This window comes from Neofelis nebulosa, chromosome X (assembly GCF_028018385.1).
Source record: "Neofelis nebulosa isolate mNeoNeb1 chromosome X, mNeoNeb1.pri, whole genome shotgun sequence".
Lineage (NCBI taxonomy): Eukaryota > Metazoa > Chordata > Mammalia > Carnivora > Felidae > Neofelis > Neofelis nebulosa.
In genome coordinates this window covers 46,727,665-46,748,737 of record NC_080800.1, presented here as the reverse complement: position 1 = coordinate 46,748,737, position 21,073 = coordinate 46,727,665, and the positions used below count along the sequence as shown (strand labels likewise).

At 41.1% G+C, this 21,073-nt stretch overlaps 1 protein-coding gene across 2 annotated transcripts; it reads right to left on the bottom strand.

Annotated features, from left to right (window-relative positions):
* Positions 1 to 519: 519 nt before the first annotated feature.
* On the bottom strand, positions 520 to 12,222 carry LOC131502712 (P antigen family member 3-like). Of its 2 annotated transcripts, none has more exons than XM_058713638.1 (5): positions 12,100 to 12,222; positions 10,940 to 11,031; positions 9,967 to 10,075; positions 8,016 to 8,166; positions 520 to 631 (listed from the first exon to the last, which is right to left on the bottom strand). In XM_058713638.1, the coding sequence occupies exons 2-5, from the start codon at positions 11,021 to 11,023 to the stop codon at positions 628 to 630; spliced, it is 348 nt and encodes a 115-aa protein (XP_058569621.1). In that variant the 5' UTR covers positions 11,024 to 11,031; positions 12,100 to 12,222; the 3' UTR covers positions 520 to 627. The 2 variants fall into 2 exon arrangements, with proteins under 2 accessions (XP_058569621.1, XP_058569622.1); XM_058713639.1 differs by lacking the exon at positions 12,100 to 12,222 and adding an exon at positions 11,143 to 11,162.
* Positions 12,223 to 21,073: the final 8,851 nt, after the last annotated feature.

The following is a 21,073-nucleotide window of genomic DNA, read 5'->3' as shown; positions in this document are numbered from 1 at the left end:
GAAGAAAACTGCTACAACCATCTCAATAAACGTTCTACAAGTGCTTGATGAAAGTCAACATATATTCAATAGAAATGTTGTTAGGAAACTAACCTAAGAATGGAACTTCTTTTATGTCACAGTAAATATAGTCAAATGCTAAAAATTTTCTAATTCCTACCAGAAATAAGACAAGGATGTCCATTATTTACCAATACTTCCCAACACTGTACTGGGTGGGTCTGTCCAATATTGTGAAATGAGAAAACAAAGAGTGGGGGGTAATGTTTAAAACAGCAGACACAAACTGTTAGTATTCAAAGATGATAGAATTGTGTATGTGGAAGCTCATAATGGATGTTGACATACACCTCTGGCATTAAATCCTATGTAGCAAGGCTTCTGGAGAGAGTATTGATGTACAGATATATCTGCACTTACCAGCTCAATCAGAATACAAAATTTCAAAAAATGACACAATTTTCAATAGCATCTAATACTTAGAGTAAGTTTAACACAGGGTTGAAAAGAGTCTTTGGAGAAAGTTGTAAGATTTTATTGAGGGATTTTTAACAGTGAAGTGTCCTTCCTACATGAGAGCAGTTTGCATGGTTTCAGCTTCTTCTTGCTTACACTTTCGGTTGTCCTTCACCTGTAAGACAGACACAGAGTTGGAAACATTACTCAGCAGAATTTATTTACATTAAATTAATGATATACAGAGGACACTATAGTTTTTATTTTATAAGATAGAATTCCAAGCGTATGCTTTACCAACATTTTTGGAACACACCACACTTTCTGTAGGTACAAGAAAAGAAAAAAAACACTTCAGGTTCAGAACAGATAAAATGAAATAAACCTATTAAAAGGTAGTTTCATTTTTTTATCTTTGTGTTTAGATTCAAGTTAGTTAACATCTAGTGTCGCACTGGTTTCAGGAGTAGAATTTAGGGATTCATCGCTTACATATAACACCCATGCTTGCACCCTACTTGATGTAGGGAGAGTGCAGAAACTAGAAACTAGACTATCTCTTGCCATTTTATCACTCAGTCATTTGAGCCTTCATTGGGGAAAGGTTTCAAAATGCACGTGTTCTGTAAGAGCCACAATAATTTAGAGTCTGACAAAATTTAAGAACAGGTATCCAGGTCTCCATAGAGAAAAACCAACATCAAGCAGTGTGTTTTCTGGTTCTCAGTAGCAATGAAATCTCAACTCAGATGTTAAAATTTGACCAAAGATGTTATCTGATGACAAATAAATCATACAAAATGGAAGATTTTTGTATTCCATGTATATTATCCAATAGGACCACAGAATGCAAAAATCAGCAATAAAAACTGACTGCAATATATCTGGTTTGAAATCACTAAATATATGAGCCAAGATGCATTCAGAAGTGAAGGGATCCTCCCAGAATCACACAGCTTATGTTAGAGCTGGTATTAGAACCTACTTCAGTGCCTCAGCATATTTCATACAAACTGGTATTTACTCCAAATCCATTTTGTGGTTTTTAAAAGAGGAAATTATAGAAGATTCTGAATTTAAGTAGCCATCAGTTAAAGTATTTACAGGAGGAGTTCCGGAAGATGGTGGCGTAGGAGGACGCTGGGCTCACCGCGCGTCCTGCTGATCACTTAGATTCCACCTACACCTGCCTAAAGAACCCAGAAAACCGCCAGAGGATTAGCAGAACGGAGTCTCCGGAGCCAAGCGCAGACGAGAGGCCCACGGAAGAGGGTAGGAAGGGCGGCGAGGCGGTGCGCGCTCCACGGACTGGCGGGAGGGAGCCGGGGCGGAGGGGCGGCTCGCCGGCCAAGCAGAGCCCCCGAGTCGGGCTGGCAAAAGCGGAGGGGCCGGACGGACTGTGTTCCGACAGCAAGCGCAACTTAGCGTCTGGGAGGTCAGAAGTTAACAGCTCTGCTCAGAAAGCGGGAAGGCTGGAGGACAAAGGGAGGGAGAGCTGCTGAGCCCCCGGACGGCAGAGCTCAGCTTGGCGGGGAACAAAGGCGCTCGCCAGCGCCATCTCCCCCGCCCATCCCCCAGCCAAAATCCCAAAGAGAACCAGTTCCTGCCAGGGAACTTGCTCGCTCCGCGCAAACACCCAACTCTGTGCTTCTGCGGAGCCAAACCTCCGGCAGTGGATCTGACTCCCTCCCGCTGCCACAGGGCCCCTCCTGAAGTGGATCACCTAAGGAGAAGCGAGCTAAGCCTGCCCCTCCCGCCCCCATGCACCTTGCCTACCCACCCCAGCTAATACGCCAGCTCCCCAGCACCACAAGCCTGGCAGTGTGCAAGTAGACCAGACGGGCCACACCACCCCACAGTGAATCCCGCCCCTAGGAGAGGGGAAGAGAAGGCACACACCAGTCTGACTGTGGCCCCAGCGGTGGGCTGGGGGCAGACATCAGGTCGGACTGCGGCCCCGCCCACCAACTCCAGTTATACACCACAGCACGCGGGAAGTGCCCTGCGGGTCCTCACCACTCCAGGGACTGTCCACAATGACCAAACGGAAGAATTCCCCTCAGAAGAATCTCCAGGAAATAACAACAGCTAATGAACTGATCAAAAAGGATTTAAATAATATAACAGAAAGTGAATTTAGAATAATAGTCATAAAATTAATCGCTGGCTTGAAAACAGCATACAGGACAGCAGAGAATCTCTTGCCACAGAGATCAAGGGACTAAGGAACAGTCACGAGGAGCTGAAAAACGCTTTAAATGAAATGCAAAACAAAATGGAAACCACGACGGCTCGGATTGAAGAGGCAGAGGAGAGAATAGGTGAACTAGAAGATAAAGTTATGGAGAAAGAGGAAGCTAAAAGAAAGAGAGATAAAAAAATCCAGGAGTATGAGGGGAAAATTAGAGAACTAAGTGATACACTAAAAAGAAATAATATACGCATAATTGGTATTCCAGAGGAGGAAGAGAGAGGGAAAGGTGCTGAAGGGGTACTTGAAGAAATTATAGCTGAGAACTTCCCTGAACTGGGGAAGGAAAAAGGCATTGAAATCCAAGAGGCACAGAGAACTCCCTTCAGACGTAACTTGAATCGATCTTCTGCACGACATATCATAGTGAAACTGGCAAAATACAAGGATAAAGAGAAAATTCTGAAAGCAGCAAGGGATAAACATTCCCTCACATATAAAGGGAGACCTATAAGACTCGTGACTGATCTCTCCTTTGAAACTTGGCAGGCCAGAAAGGCTTGGCACGATATCTTCAGTGTGCTAAACAGAAAAAATATGCAGCCGAGAATCCTTTATCCAGCAAGTCTGTCATTTAGAATAGAAGGAGAGATAAAGGTCTTCCCAAACAAACAAAAACTGAAGGAATTTGTCACCACGAAACCAGCCCTACAAGAGATCCTAAGGGGGATCCTGTGAGACAAAGTACCAGAGACATCACTACAAGCATAAAACATACAGACATCACAATGACTCTAAACCCGTATCTTTCTATAATAACACTGAATGTAAATGGATTAAATGCGCCAACCAAAAGACATAGGGTATCAGAATGGATAAAAAAACAAGACCCATCTATTTGCTGTCTACAAGAGACTCATTTTAGGTCTGAGGACACCTTTAGATTGAGAGTGAGGGGATGGAGAACTATTTATCATGCTACTGGAAGCCAAAAGAAAGCTGGAGTAGCCATACTTATATCAGACAAACTAGACTTTAAATTAAAGGCTGTAACAAGAGATGAAGAAGGGCATTATATAATAATTACAGGGTCTATCCATCAGGAAGAGCTAACAATTATAAATGTCTATGCGCCAAATACCGGAGCCCCCAGATATATAAAACAGTTACTCATAAACATAAGCAACCTTATTGATAAGAATGTGGTCATTGCAGGGGACTTTAACACCCCACTTACAGAAATGGATAGATCATCTAGACACACAGTCAATAAAGAAACAAGGGCCCTGAATGATACATTGGATCAGATGGACTTGACAGATCTATTTAGAACTCTGCATCCCAAAGCAACAGAATATACTTTCTTCTCGAGTGCACATGGAACATTCTCCAAGATAGATCATATACTGGGTCACAAAACAGCCCTTCATAAGTTTACAAGAATTGAAATTATACCATGCATACTTTCAGACCACAATGCTATGAAGCTTGAAATCAACCACAGGAAAAAGTCTGGAAAACCTCCAAAAGCATGGAGGTTAAAGAACACCCTACTAACGAATGAGTGGGTCAACCAGGCAATTAGAGAAGAAATTAAAAAATATATGAAAACAAACGAAAATGAAAATACAACAATCCAAACGCTTTGGGACGCAGCGAAGGCAGTCCTGAGAGGAAAATACATTGCAATCCAGGCCTATCTCAAGAAACAAGAAAAATCCCAAATACAAAATCTAACAGCACACCTAAAGGAAATAGAGGCAGAACAGCAAAGGCAGCCTAAACCCAGCAGAAGAAGAGAAATCATAAAGATCAGAGCGGAAATAAACAATATAGAATCTAAAAAAACTGTAGAGCAGATCAACGAAACCAAGAGTTGGTTTTTTGAAAAAATAAACAAAATTGACAAACCTCTAGCCAGGCTTCTCAAAAAGAAAAGGGAGATGACCCAAATAGATAAAATCATGAATGAAAATGGAATGATTACAACCAATCCCTCAGAGATACAAACAATTATCAGGGAATACTATGAAAAATTATATGCCAACAAATTGGACAACCTGGAAGAAATGGACAAATTCCTAAACACCCACACTCTTCCAAAACTCAATCAGGAGGAAATAGAAAGCTTGAACAGACCCATAACCAGCGAAGAAATTGAATCGGTTATCAAAAATCTCCCAACAAATAAGAGTCCAGGACCAGATGGCTTCCCAGGGGAGTTCTACCAGACGTTTAAAGCAGAGATAATACCTATCCTTCTCAAGCTATTCCAAGAAACAGAGAGGGAAGGAAAACTTCCAGACTCATTCTATGAATCCAGTATTACTTTGATTCCTAAACCAGACAGAGACCCAGTAAAAAAAGAGAACTACAGGCCAATATCCCTGATGAATATGGATGCAAAAATTCTCAATAAGATACTAGCAAATCGAATTCAACAGCATATAAAAAGAATTATTCACCATGATCAAGTGGGATTCATTCCTGGGATGCAGGGCTGGTTCAACATTCGCAAATCGATCAACGTGATACATCACATTAACAAAAAAAAAGAAAAGAACCATATGATCCTGTCAATCGATGCAGAAAAGGCCTTTGACAAAATCCAGCACCCTTTCTTAATAAAAACCCTTGAGAAAGTCGGGATAGAAGGAACATACTTAAAGATCATAAAAGCCATTTATGAAAAGCCCACAGCTAACATCATCCTCAATGGGGAAAAACTGAGAGCTTTTTCCCTGAGATCAGGAACACGACAGGGATGCCCACTCTCACCGCTGCTGTTTAATATAGTGCTGGAAGTTCTAGCATCAGCAATCAGACAACAAAAGGAAATCAAAGGCATCCAAATTGGCAAAGATGAAGTCAAGCTTTCGCTTTTTGCAGATGACATGATATTATACATGGAAAATCCGATAGACTCCACCAAAAGTCTGCTAGAACTGATACATGAATTCAGCAAAGTTGCCGGATACAAAATCAATGTACAGAAATCAGTTGCATTCTTATACACTAACAATGAAGCAACAGAAAGACAAATAAAGAAACTGATCCCATTCACAATTGCACCAAGAAGCATAAAATACCTAGGAATAAATCTAACCAAAGATGTAAAATATCTGTATGCTGAAAACTATAGAAAGCTTATGCAGGTAATTGAAGAAGATATAAAGAAATGGAAAGACATTCCCTGCTCATGGATTGGAAGAATAAATATTGTCAAAATGTCAATACTACCCAAAGCTATCTACACATTCAATGCAATCCCAATCAAAATTGCACCAGCATTCTTCTTGAAACTAGAACAAGCAATCCTAAAATTCATATGGAACCACAAAAGGCCCCGAATAGCCAAAGTAATTTTGAAGAAGAAGACCAAAGCAGGAGGCATCACAATCCCAGACTTTAGCCTCTACTACAAAGCTGTCATCATCAAGACAGCATGGTATTGGCATAAAAACAGACACATAGACCAATGGAATCGAATAGAAACCCCAGAACTAGACCCACAAACGTATGGCCAACTCATTTTTGACAAAGCAGGAAAGAACATCCAATGGAAAAAAGACAGTCTCTTTAACAAATGGTGCTGGGAGAACTGGACAGCAACATGCAGAAGGTTGAAACTAGACCACTTTCTCACACCATTCACAAAAATAAACTCAAAATGGATAAAGGACCTGAATGTGAGACAGGAAACCATCAAAACCTTAGAGGAGAAAGCAGGAAAAGACCTCTCTGACCTCAGCCGTAGCAATCTCCTACTCGGCACATCCCCAAAGGCAAGGGAATTAAAAGCAAAAGTGAATTACTGGGACCTTATGAAGATAAAAAGCTTCTGCACAGCAAAGGAAACAACCAACAAAACTAAAAGGCAACCAACGGAATGGGAAAAGATATTTGCAAATGACACATCGGACAAAGGGCTTGTATCCAAAATCTATAAAGAGCTCATCAAACTCCACACCCGAAAAACAAATAACCCAGTGAAGAAATGGGCAGAAAACATGAATAGACACTTCTCTAAAGAAGACATCCGGATGGCCAACAGGCACATGAAAAGATGTTCAACGTCGCTCCTCATCAGGGAAATACAAATCAAAACCACACTCAGATACCACCTCACGCCAGTCAGAGTGGCCAAAATGAAGAAATCAGGAGACTATAGATGCTGGAGAGGATGTGGAGAGACAGGAACCCTCTTGCACTCTTGGTGGGAATGCAAATTGGTGCAGCCGCTCTGGAAAGCAGTGTGGAGGTTCCTCAAAAAATTAAAAATAGACCTACCCTATGACCCAGCAATAGCACTGCTAGGAATTTATCCAAGGGATACAGGAGTACTGATGCATAGGGGCACTTGTACCCCAATGTTTATAGCAGCACTCTCAACAATCGCCAAATTATGGAAAGAGCCTAAATGTCCATCAACTGATGAATGGATAAAGAAATTGTGGTTTATATACACAATGGAATACTACGTGGCAATGAGAAAGAATGAAATATGGCCTTTTGTAGCAACGTGGATGGAACTGGAGAGTGTGATGCTAAGTGAAATAAGCCATACAGAGAAAGACAGATACCATATGGTTTCACTTTTATGTGGATCCTGAGAAACGTAACAGAAACCCATGGGGGAGGGGAAGGGAAAAAAAAAAAAAAAAGAGGTTAGAGTGGGAGAGAGCCAAAGCATAAGAGACTGTTAAAAACTGAGAACAAACTGAGGGTTGATGGGGGGTGGGAGGGAGGGCAGGGTGGGTGATGGGTATTGAGGAGGGCACCTTTTGGGATGAGCACTGGGTGTTGTATGAAAACCAATTTGACAGTAAATTTCATATATTAAAAAATTTAAAAAAAAATAAAAAATAAAAAATAAAAAAAATAAAAATAAAAAAAAAAAATAAAGTATTTACAGTGTATTTTATTTATTTTTTAAATTTATTTCCTTATTTTGAGAGAGTGAGAGAGAGAGACAGCACAAAGGGGAGAGGGACAGAGAGAGAGGAAGAGAGAGAGTCCCAAGCAGGCTCCATGCTGTCCGCACAGAGCCCAACGTGGGGCTCAATCTCACAAACTGTGAGTCCATGACCTGAGCCAAATCAAGAGTCAGATGCTTAACTGATTGAGCCACCCAGGCGCCCCAGTATTTACACTTTATAAAAAAGGAAATGGTTTCATTTTTTATTATTTAAGAAGGCTCTGACCCAATTTAAGTCTACATCTGATAGGGTATAAGTCAGGCAGTCAGGAAATTCGGGTCTGAACTACTTATGAAAGTTACCTTTATGTGTAAACTCTGTCATTAAAGTATCAATAAAGTCATATCTACATAAGTAAAGATATAATATTCAGGAAAATATCTGCATACTTTGCATTCTCAATGGATAACATATCTGCTTCAGGCATCTTCACGGGCTCCAGTGTTGGGACATCCGCCCCCTTCACATCACTGTCATCTTCACTTTTGCCCCCACTCTTTGGCACAGGCAGTTCCTGGATACCAGATTCCAGGTCAGGGCCTTACCAAAAAAAAAAAAAAAAAAAAAAAAAAAGATAATCAACTTAAGGAGTAAACATAAAATATAAAGAAAGAAGTGATAATATGTATTCTTGCCATTATATGAAATACAAGCCTGTAGACTTAGGGTAACAAAAAAAGCGATGGAAAGATGGACTTCCCATCTTTGTTTTCCTGTAATATGAAACCTTATTTCAAATAACAATCTAAAGAGAAACCACACTAAATCTACATTTGCATTATATTACCACAGTGTACTAAGAATAGAGAGCATCAGCTAAGAAATCTTAAATGTACACCATGCACAGGATTTTTTTTAAGTTTATTTATTTATTTAGAGAGAGAATGATCAGGGGAGGGGCACACAGAGGGAGAACGAAGAGTATCACAAACAGGCTCTGCACTCCTAAGTGCACAGCTGGATGCGGGGCTCAAGCTCACGAACCCTGATATCATGACCTGAGGCAAAATCTAGAGTGTGACACCTGACTGAGTGAACCACCCAGGCACCCTGCTCCATGGATAGGATTTTAATGAAAATTAAAATTTAATTTCCTGAACAATTAGCTGAGTGCATTTGTGGGCCTATGACAAATCCTACACTAGTGACATACATCTCCTATTGGAGCAACCTGAAAGCTATTTTGTGAAATTTAACTAGTTAGATTTAGGGGCAAAGTCTCTCTCTATAACTTATGATAAATGAATCATGCAGAGAACCAAGTATCAAAAATAACAGCAAAATATTAGTGACTTATAGTCAAACTTCTGTCTTACAGTGAGAATAAAGGGAGCAGGGTGGAAAGAAATTAATGGACTTTGTCATCAGTCCTATCGTAGAAACCTCTCACCAGCGAATTCCTGAAATAATCCATGGCCTGAATGATGTCAATAATTCCATACAAGTATTTGATGAAAATACTTTCTTTGGAAGCTGGTAATTTCCGTTTCATGATCCTTTTAAGATACTTTTGATTTTCCTAATCATAAGTTGTTAAACACCTCCTAAAGCCACTTAAAAATCACACTAATATAGTTTACCTATATGCCAGTCTCCCAAATTATACAGCGTTTCCCAAGTGTACCATATCAAATGATTAAGCAAAGGAAATGGTGGCTGTCATTCCTCGAGCCTTTTTCTGGAGTCTATCTCTTGCTCCACTGAACTTCATTTATTCCTGTGCCTGTACTACGCTATTTTACAGTACAGACACATTTGAGTCTTAATGCATTTTATACAAAAGCACTCACATTTTGGTATAACAACACAGATGGTAGGAAGTACAAAAACCGTGTAATGAAATCTGAGTTATGTCTCCATGTGTCAAGCAGTCTTTGGCAAGCCACAATCCCTGAACCTTAGTTTTCTTATTTATAAAATGAGGCTACCATCCCTATGCAAATCTTCTTTATTCCTGATGTTATAAGATATGCTGACTCGGCACTCTGCACACACTGTTAAAACCAGCTTACACTTTTGATGCAGGGAAGGAAAAGGCCACGCAAAAATGTTCTAAGAAGAACACATTCAACTAGTGAAAAAATGTATACTTTTGTAGTAAACAGTTTCCTCTGATTTAGAACAGACTGCCTGTTCAAGCAGATTAAATCTTGAAGAAAAAGGGGAAATTCGTTAGAGTGAATACAGCTGTAAACTATACTCTATTCACATTTTGAAACAATTTTCAGGAAATGGCTGAGATTCTCTTCTAAGGTTTTGTTTTGTCCTGTTACGTCATAATGCGTGATGCAAAAATATACCCTGTGCCCCCATAAGCATTCTTTTTCCCTTTCCCTTCACCTTCATCCAGAGGTGCTTCTTCAACTGCTTTCTCTCGCTCCGGCATAATATCCTGACACTCAGTGGGTGCCTCCCTTTGTTGAGGCTGCTCATCACTGGGCTGCTGGGCCTAGGGTGTGCGTGTGTGTGTGAACAAAAAGTTGCATTAATGCATGCCAATAATATAAACCTATGTTACGCATTTTATATCAAATAATAAATAAGTATAAAAACACTTATAAAATATAGTTCTATATTGTATTCCTAAAAGTTATATGGCCATTTATATACACATACATATAATGGAATATTAGTCATCAAAAGGTATTAAAATCTTGCCATTTGCAACAATGTGGATGGGGCTAGAATGTATTATGCTAAGTGAAAGAAGTCAATCAGAGAAAAACAAGTACCCTATGATTTCACTCATATGTGGAATTTAATAATAAAACAGAGGAACATATGGGGAGGGAAGTAACAATAAAGGAGAGGGGGAAACAAATCACAAGAGACTCTTAAGGATAGAGAACAAAGTGAGGCTTGATGGAGGTAGGTGGGGGTGGAGGATGGCACAGATGGGTGACAGGTGATAAGGAGGGCACTTGTGATGAGCGCTGGGTGTTGTACGTAAGTGATGAATCACTGAAGTCTACTCCTGAAGCCAATATTGCACTGTACGCTAAGTAAAATTTAAATTAAAAAAGAGTTACTCTTCCCACAGAGTGGCTACCCGGAAGAGGTACCCACAAGCACTCTGGAGGCTATTTTAAACTATGCTGGGATGGATACGTACAACTTGTTGTTAGTAAGCATGACAAAGGAGTCATAGGGTATATTTACCCAGGGAACACAAGTATGGAATCCTTCTGGTTCAATGTTTCCTGCCCCTTCCCAGCAAAGAAACTTTTATCACTGTATCTGTACGTTGGTAGGTCAACAAAATTTTCAGAGAAATAAACTGATGGTATAGAACATCAATTGCTGAAGTACTCACAGCCACAGGTGCAGCTGGCTGGTTAGCCTTGCCATCATCCTTTCTTTGTTTAGATTTAGACCTTGTTCTCACACGCCCACTCATTTTTCACCCTGAAAGTAGAATATCAGTATTTGGAAAATGTATTCTAAAGGCTAGGTACACCACCTCCAAGGCGTAACATTTTAATTTTTTTTTACTTTGAAAATACTTTCAAAATCAACCTTGCGTAAGGATAGTGTACATGCTGTGGTCACACCAAATAAACGGGCTGCAAGATCATTCACATCGGCCAAACTGGCAGTCAAATCACCTTAAGGACAGGAGAAAACGCGAGGCTTAGTTTCACAGCTAGATTCCCCATCATAAAGGCATGTGAGAAAACAATGCTGGATATTTAAACCTGAGTCGCTACTGTTTCCACATTCCCAGTTACTGGGCCCATTTTGCCTCTTAAATAAGGTTTCCTTGGAACACAGAGAAGTCTTAATCGTTTGCGTACTGCCTATGGCTGTCTTCCCACCACCAGGGCTCAAGGTGTCTAGTTTCGATACTGACCAGTGAGCCGGCTCCTCCCTTGACACCCTGCACAGTGCGATACAAATCTCCGGGACGCAGCTCCAACCCCACACCGTTCCCCGTTTCCAGCCCCACACACCGTTTTTTGTTTTTTGTTTTAAGTAGACTTCACGGCCATCCTGGAGCCCAGGTGGGGCTCGAACTCACCACCCTGAGATCTAGACCTGACCTGAGATCCAGCGTCAGCCACTTAACCTACTGACCGCTCCCCACCCCCGCCCACAGGCACCCGTTCCAGACCTGTTCTGTACCGCCTGGCCCGCCTCCCACCCAGGGTCCCACTGAGGACTCTGGCTTCAGTGCTCCGCCGGCAGTTCCAGGTGCTTGCAGGACTCAGATACCTCAAAGAACGCCCCCAAGACCCACCCTGTCTTCACCTCCCCCGTCCTCGGCCGCCAGCTGTCCTCACTTGTCCCCGTGCCACCGCCACGAGGACGAGGGCCATGGCGGCCGCGACGCCTGTGAGGAGAAGAACGCTAACTCCTAGCAACTTCCTCCTCCGAGGCCACAGATCTACCGTCCCGACCCGCCCGAGGCCCACTGGCACTCTCCTCACAGTCACTCACACTTAAAGTCCTGGAAGGACTGATTTGTGGACCTACCGGTTGAGGGCAGGCAGCCAGAAAGATCACGACACCGCCCACACCACCGCTTCTTCCTCAGCTCTGCTCACAGGACGCGTGGGCAGCAGGGCGCGTGCTCAGCAACGGTCTTTCTTAACAATGGGCATGCGCAGGAAAGGCCTGGTGCAACGTGTGTGCGTACTGACGTGGATATGTGCGTACTGACTGGGTGTATGCGTACTGACGTGGGTGTATGCAATGTTCGTGGACTTCTTCCCACGCCTGCAGCCAAGGCGTGGGAAGGCAGTGTCCGCAGAGTTCCCGACATGGTGCTTGAAGAGTGGCCTTTTTCCTCCTGCCCGAGCTCTCTTTTGCAACCAGATACTTTGGGGACAGACAGTTACAAGTCACCGTTAGTGCTGAATGTTTCTCAGAAAGATATCTGTAACAAAAATAGATACTAAGTACTTTAATACTATTTTTATACATGCTTTGATCAATCATTCCCTTCCATGCTTCTGGGTTTGCTGTCATACTTGAGTGAATTTGCTCTCCTCTGTATAATAAATACATTAACAACTGTTTTCTTTACCTTTTTTGCTTGTGTTACTGCACATTTAAACCTGTGGTTTGGTAACTGATTTCTCTAAGTACCTGTGGTCCTTCAATCAGTGCACATTTCAGAAGTTTCTATCCATATTGGTCCTGGGGTTTAAGCTCAGTCCACTGGTTCGTTACGTTCAGTAATGGTGACTATGCTTGTCATGTACTGTGCTTTCCAAAAATCAAACAACTTGATAATAAAGCTGACTTTACTGGATAACTCTGTCAGGGAAAACACTACCTGGACAGGGTCTTAGCAGAGTCTTTGAGGTGGCCGGACAGGAGAGATATGTATTCAAATTGTGAAGTCGGAGTAGAACAATTCTTTCAACGTTGGGGGAGGTTGTGATGAAGACTGAGTAAAAATAGGGCTAAAATGGTGTAGGTTTGGTGGACACAGCAAGGCAAGAATATTAAGTCGAAAGTTTCAAATTCCTTATGGTTGAAAAATGTCATTTGGCACTTTTTACTGAAGAGTTGATGGATCTTTCAGTTAGTTCCTGGAATGGACAATAGAGTTGTTTTCAACTTTTATTTTCCTAAGCAAGAGGTTTTTGTGATAGCAACGTTATGTTGATGTAGCTCATGGTGAGAAGGAAATATGGGAAGGGCAGGTAAAAAAAGGGGGCCAGCTAGATGTCCGAGACCAGATTTTCCCTTGCATGCTTTTGTCTTCTGTCATCTTGCTTACCTCTTGCATCTGTCAAGTTCCCGTGTAGCACAGTCAATATGTGCACCCCCCTTTTTTTCCCCTTATACCCCTACAATCCCACACATAAAAGAAGGCCAGACCCAGGGTTCAGGGCTAAGTCTTCTGACCTGATTCCACTGGGCCGGCACTGGTACAGAATAAATAGTCTTTTCCAATCCCGAGTGTGTGTCGCTTGTCTCTTCCTGGCCACCAAGTATTTGCTGTAACATTTTTGGTGCATTGGTCAGGAAGCCCACAGCCGCGCTTGTCCTTTGAGTCACCATTGTCGGAGGCCAGCAAGAAGGCCACTCTTCTTGGGCCCCTGTGACAGAAAGGAAGGCATGCCACCGGTGATTTCACTGGATCCCCCCGCCCCGTCCCCCCTCGCAGGGCCTGACAATATTTGGCCACCACTTCGCTGAACGGACTCCAGGGGGAATAGGAAAATTCTGCCAGGATGGGACATCAGATTGGGTAAATGTCCCCGGGGACCTAGGACGGAATTCAGGCCTGCCCTAGAGGCGGAAGGGGAGCTTGATCACCTCCCTGGTGATATAGTCTCCACATAGGACAGGGAAATCCTGAGTGGAAATCTGTCATCTGTCTAAATGTGTGTGTGAGTGCCTATGCTCCACGTTTTCGGCTATGGAGCCTGAGTGGGTCCTACCCTGAGATTCCGTGAAGACCTCATATGGCTCAAGGCAGAATCAGGTCCGCAGAGGCCTGATACAAGTCTGGGGTTTTTACTGACCTGCCAATGCTAAGAGGTGTCTAAATCCCCATGAGAGGAGAGGCCAGGTGGACAAAATGACCTCTTCCCTCATGCTTGTCCTGCGACAGTGTTCACTGGGAGGTACCCATCTAGGATACCAGGATGGGGAGAATTCCTCAAAACCAACTGTTAGAGCCAACGGTCTCTGGTCAGTCTACCTCAGAACGGGGACCTTAAGAAATATTCCCCAGCAGCTGCCCAAACTCACTTTGTTTCAGGGAAATTCCCTGTCTGCTCCAGACTGGCATGGACTGCCTAATTCCACTAGTGGAAAACAAAACAAAACTTTTATTCTATCTAGATTTGCTGAAGGTCAGATAAGCTCATGTTATCTCTGTTCCAATTTGTTAGCAAAAGAATAACTTAAATAATGTTTAATGTTGTCTGTCTCATAGTTTTCATGGGTAATTGTTAAAATAGCTTTCAAAGTCTTTGGTGACCTAAAACGTTAAAGTTTTACTTGCATGATTAATTAAGATTAAATTCATTGTATGTCTAATGAGATAAAAGGCAAAAGCACTAATTACTAGATGTGGGTTTGTGCTTTTGACTTGTTGCAGAAAAACTAAGGATATTTGGGTCTGTTAAAAAAACATGTTTTGTGCTTAATTGATTCATAAGTTTGACATCTAAGGAATCCTGATGTAACAGACAGTTCACAATTGATTACTACTGAGTTTTCCCTGGAGACTATGGTTTCTAGGAGTTACAATTCTGCTAAATGTAATTAAGGCTGATGGAAATAAAAAAACAACTCTGTATGTAAAAAAAGATGGATATGTAAGAAAAATATAAGGAATGGAAATACATTTTTGTGAAAGGTAAAAGAAAGTAATTTTGTCCTCAATGAGACTGGCTATTTGGAGACAAATGGCTTGGGACAAAATCTGAATACAAAGGAAAGTTTAGAAGGTTCATGAGGGAAATCTTTAAAAGGAAATTTTATATTAAATGGATTTTAAATATACACTGGTTTAAGATTTTTAAAAAATCGAGATACATGTAAGTACTGTAAGGTGGATCCTGATTTAATGGCAACCCGTTCTGGAGGGGAAACAATTAAGGGCCCCTTACCTGTATCCAAAGCAGACCTAGAGAAGGAGGAAAGGAAGTCTTCCACCTCCACCTCCTTGGGTTCTCAATCTATATAAAAAGTGCAGTTCTGCTCCCTACTGCCCACCTCATCTGGGCCCGCCCTGTAATATAACAGACATGTTTCCCTTATGAGAAGCTAGAATGCCAGAAGGAGAAACCTTTTACATTACAAGCTTTAAGACAGATAAAGGAGAAGTAGATAAATGTTCTCATCGGATAAGTATATAGAGGTTTTTCAGCATATTACATATGTTTTTGAGTTGACCTGGAAAGATATAATGCTTTTGTTAAATCAGACTCTTAATGAGACAGAAAATTGTGGGGTTCAGGCAGCAGCTAAGAGATATGGGGATGGGCAACTCATTAATTACCATGGGACTGGAGGTCCTATAGGGAACTTGCAACTCCCTAACTAGAACTCAGGCAGTTCCACCTCAAAATCCTGATTGGGGAATGGTATTGCTGCCACTTCCAAGCTTGTATTTTAAAAAACATTAAAATATCTAAGACTCAGCCCCTAAATTATACTAAATTAGCCACTATTTTACAAACACAGAATGAGAGCCCAATAGCCTTCCTACAGAGGTTGAAGGAGACCCTCATTAAATATATGGCTATCTCCCTTGACACCCCTGAGGCTGAGATTATTTTATTATGTTTTATTTATTTTATTTCTTTAAATATGAAATTTACTGTCAAATTGGTTTCCATACAACACCAGTGTTCATCCCAACAGGTGCCCTCCTCAATGCCCATCACCCACTTTCCCCTCCCTCCCACCCCCCATCAACCCTCAGTTTGCTCTCAGTTTTTAAGAGTCTCTTATGGTTTGCCTCCCTCCCTCTCTACCTTTTTTTTACCCTTCCCCTCCCCCATGGTCTTCTGTTAAGTTTCTCGGGATCCACATAAGAGTGAAAACATATGGTATCTGTCTTTCTCTGTATGACTTATTTCACTTAGCATAACACTCTCCAGTTCTATCCATGTTGCTACAAAAGGCCATATTTCATTCTTTCTCATTGCCAAGTGGTATTCCATTGTGTATATAAACCACAACTTCTTTATCCATTCATCAATCGATGGACATTTAGGCTCTTTCCATAATTTGGCTATTGTTGAAAGTGCTGCTATAAATACCGGAGTACAAGAGCCACTATGCGTCAGCACTCCTGTATCCCGTGGATAAATTCCTAGCAGTGCTATTACTGGGCCATAGGGTAGATCTATTTTAATTTTTTGAGGAACCTCCACACTATTTTCCAGAGTGGCTGCACCAGTTTGCATTCCCACCAAAAATGTAAGAGGGTTCCCATTTCTCCAAATCCTCTCCAGCATCTATAGTCTCCTGATTTGTTCATTTTAGCTACTCTGACTGGCATGCGGTGATATCTCACTGTATTTTTAAAAATATGTATCAAAACCAGATAAATCATGTTTTGATTTGTATTTCCCTGATGAGGAGTGACATTGAGCATCTCTTCGTGTGCCTGTTGGCCATCTGGATGTCTTCTTTTAGAGAAGTGTCTATTCATGTCTTCTGCCCATTTCTTCACTGGATTATTTGTTTTTCAGGTGTGGAGTTTGGTGAGTTCTTTATAGATTTTGGATACTAGCCCTTTGTCCGATATGTCATTTGCAAATATCTTTTCCCATTCCGTTGGTTGCCTTTTCGTTTTGTTGATTGTTTGCTTTGCAGTGCAGAAGCTTTTTATCTTGATGAGGTCCCAATAGTTCATTTTTGCTTTTAATTAATTCCCTTGCCTTTGGAGACGTGTCAAGTAAGAAATTGCTGCGGCTGAGGTCAGAGAGGTTTTGTCCTGCTTTCTCCTCTAGGGTTTTGATGCCTTCCTGTCTCATACTCAGGTCCTTCATCCACTTTGAGTTTATTTGTGTGAATGGTGTGAGAAAGTGGTCTAGTTTCATTCTTCTGCATGTTGCTGTCCAGTTCTCCCAGCACCATTTGTTAAAGAGACTGTCTTTTTTCCATTGGATGTTCATTCCTGCTTCGTCAAAGATTACTTGGCCATACTTTTGTGGGTCTAATTCTGGAGTCTCTATTCTATTCCGTTGGTCTATGTGTCTGCTTTTGTGCCAATACCATGCTGTCTTGATGATTACAGCTTTGTAGTAGAGGCTAAAGTCTGGGATTGTGATGCCTCCCGCTTTGGTCTTCTTCAAAATTACTTTGGCTATTCGGGGCCTTTTGTGGTTCCATATGAATTTTAGGATTGCTTGTTCTAGCTTCGAGAAGAATGCTGGTGTAATTTTGATTGGGATTGCATTGAATGTGTAGATAGCTTTGGGTAGTATTGACATTTTAACAATATTTATTCTTCCAATCCATGAGCACAGAATATTTTTCCGTTTGTTTGTATCTTCCTCAATTTCCTTCATAAGCTATGTATAGTTTTCAGGATACAGATCTTGTACATTTTGGTTAGATTTATTCCTAGGTATTTTACGCTTCTTGGTGCATTTGTGAATGGGATCAGTTTCTTTATTTGTCTTTCTGTTCCTTCATTGTTAGTGTATAAGAATGCAAGTGATTTGTGTCATGGATTTTGCATCCTGCGACTTTGCTGAATTCCTGTATCAGTTCTAGCAGACTTTTGGTGGAGTCTATCGGGTTTTCCATGTACAATATCATGTCATCTGCAAAAAGTGAAAGCTTCACTTCATTTTTGCCAATTTTGATGTCTTTGATTTCCTTTTGATGTCTGATTACTGATGCTAGAACTTCCAACACTATGTTACACAACAGCGGTGAGATTGGACATCCCTGTCGTGTTCCTGATCTCAGGGGGAAAGCTCTCAGTTTTTCCCCATTGAGGATGATGTTAGCTGTGGGCTTTTCATAAATGGCTTTTATGATGTTTAAGTATGTTCCTTCTATCCCGACTTTCTCGAGGGTTTTTATGAAGAAAGGATGCTGAATTTTGCAATTGCTTTTTCTGCATTGATCAATAGGATCACATGGTTCTTTTCTTTTCTTTTATTAATGTGATGTATCACATTGATTGATTTGAGAATGTGGAACCAGCTTGCAGCCCAGGAATGAATCCCACTTGATCATGGTGAATAATTCTTTTTATATGTTGTTGAATTCGACTTGCTAGTACCTTATTGAGAATTTTTGCATCCATATTCACCAGGGATATTGGCCTGTAGTTCTCTTTTTTTTGCTGGGTCTCTGTCTGCTTTAGGAATCAAAGTAATGCTGGCTTCATAGAATGAGTCTGGAAGTTTTTCTTCCCTTTCTATTTTTTGGAACAGCTTAAGAAGGATAGGTATTATCTCTGCTTTAAATGTCTGGAAGAATTCCCCTGGGAAGCCATGTGGTCCTGGACTCTTATTTGTTGGGAGATTTTTGATAACTGATTCAATTTCTTCACTGGTTATGGGTCTGTTCAAATTTTCTATGTGTTCCTGTTTGAGTTTTGGAAGTGTGTGAGTGCTTAGGAATTTGTCCATTTCTTCCAGGTTGTCCAGTTTGCTGGCATATAACTTTTCATTGTATTCCCTGATAACTGCTTGTATTTCTGAGGGATTGATGGTAATAATTCCACTTTCATTCATGATTTTATCTATTTGGGTCATCTCCTTTTTCTTTTTGACTAGCCTGGCTAGAGGTTTATCAATTTTGTTTATTTTTTCAAAAAACCAACTCTTGGTTTCATTGATCTGCTCTACAGTTTTTTTTAGATTCCCTATTGTTTATTTCTGCTCTGATCTTTATTATTTCTCTTCTTCTGCTGGGTTTGGGGTGTCTTTGCTGTTCTGCTTCTATTTCCTTTAGGTGTGCTGTTAGATTTTGTATTTGGGATTTTTCTTGTTTCTTGAGATAGGCCTGGATTGCAATGTATTTTCTTCTCAGGACTGCCTTTGCTGCATCCCAAAGGGCATGGATTGTTGTCTTTTCATTTTCATTTGTTTCCATATATTTTTAATTTCTTCTCTAATTGCCTGGTTGACCCACTCCTTCTTTAGTAGGGTGCTCTTTAATCTCCATGCTTTTGGAGGTTTTCCAGACTTTTTCCTGTGGTTGATTTCAAGTTTTATAGCATTGTGGTCTGAAAGTGTGCATGGTATGATCTCAATTCTTGTATACTTATGAAGGGCCTTTTTGTGACCCAGTATGTGATCTATCTTGGAGAATGTCCCATGTGCGCTGGAGAAGAAAGTATGTTCTCTTGCTTTGGGATGCAGAGTTCTAAACATATCTGCCAAGTCCATCTGATCCAATGTATCATTCAGGGCCCTTGTTTCTTTGTTGATCCTGCATCTAGATGATCTATCCATTGTTGTTAGTGGGGTATTAAAGTCCCCTGAGATTACTACATTCTTATCAATAAGGTTGCTTACATTTGTGATGAATTGTTTTATATATTTGAGGGCTCCCGTATTCGGCGCATAGACATTTTTAATTGTTAGCTCTTCCTGATGGATAGACCCTGTAATTATTATATAATGCCCTTCTTTATCTCTTGTTACAGCCTTTAATTTAAAGTCTAGTTTGTCTGATATAAGTACAGCTACTCCAGCTTTCTTTTGACTTCCAGTAGCATGATAGATAGTTCTCCATCCCCTCACTTTCAATCTGAAGGTGTCCTCGGGTCTAAAATGTGCCTCTTGTAGACAGCAAATAGATGGGTCTTTTTTTTTTTTTTATCCATTCTGATACCCTATGTCTTTTGGTTGGAGCATTTAATCCATTTACATTCAGTGTTATTATTGACAGATATGGGTTTAGAGTCATTGTGATATCTGTAGGTTTCATGCTTGTAGTGATGTCTCTGGTACTTGGTGGTCCTTGCAACATTTCACTTACAGATTCCCCCTTAGGATCTCTTGTAGGGCTGGTTTAGTGGTGATGAATTCCTTCAGTTTTTGTTTGTTTGGGAAAACCTTTATCTCTCCTTCTATTCTGAACGACAGACTTGCCGGATAAAGGATTCTTGGCTGCATATTTTTTCTGTTCAGCACATTGAAGATTTCCTGCCATTCCTTTCTGTCCTGCCAAGTTTCAGTAGATAGATCTGCTACTACCTTTATGTGTCTACCTTTGTATGTTAGGGCCCATTTATCCCTAGCTGCTTTCAGAATTCTCTCCTTATCCTTGTAGTTTGCCAGGTTCACTATGATATGTCGTGCAGAAGATAGATTCAGGTGACGTCTGAAGGGAGTTTTCTGTGCCTCTTGGAATTCAATGCCTGTTTCCTTCCCCAGATCAGGGAAGTTCTCAGCTATGATTTGTTCATGTACTCCTTCAGCCCCTTTCTCTCTCTCTTCCTTTTCTGGAATTCCTATGATACAGATATTGTTCCATTTGATTGCATCACTTAGTTCTCTAACTCTCTCCTCATACTCCTGGATTTTTTTATCTCTCTTTTTCTCAGCTTCCTCTTTTTCCATAATTTTATCTTCTAATTCACCTATTCTCTCCTCTTCCATAGCATTTCAATCCATGCTATGGCCACCTCCATTTTATTTTGCACCTCATTTATAGCATTTTTCAGCTCCTCATGACTATTTCTTAGCCCCTTGATCTCTGTAGCAATAGATTCTCTGCTGTCCTCTATGCTTTTTTCAAGCCCAGAGATTAATTTTATGATGATTATTCTAAATTCTTGTTCCATTATATTGCTTAAATCGGGTTTGATCACTTTGTTAGCTGTCGGTACTTCCTGGAGTTTCTTTTGAGGAGAATTCTTCCATTTCATCATTTTGCGTAGTCCCTGTGGTAGCTCCAAACTGCAGGGCACTTCCCCTGTGCTGTCGGAAGGAACTTGTGTTGGTGGTCGGGGCTGCAGTCGGACCCGATGTCTGCCCCCAGCCCACCGCTGGGGCCACAG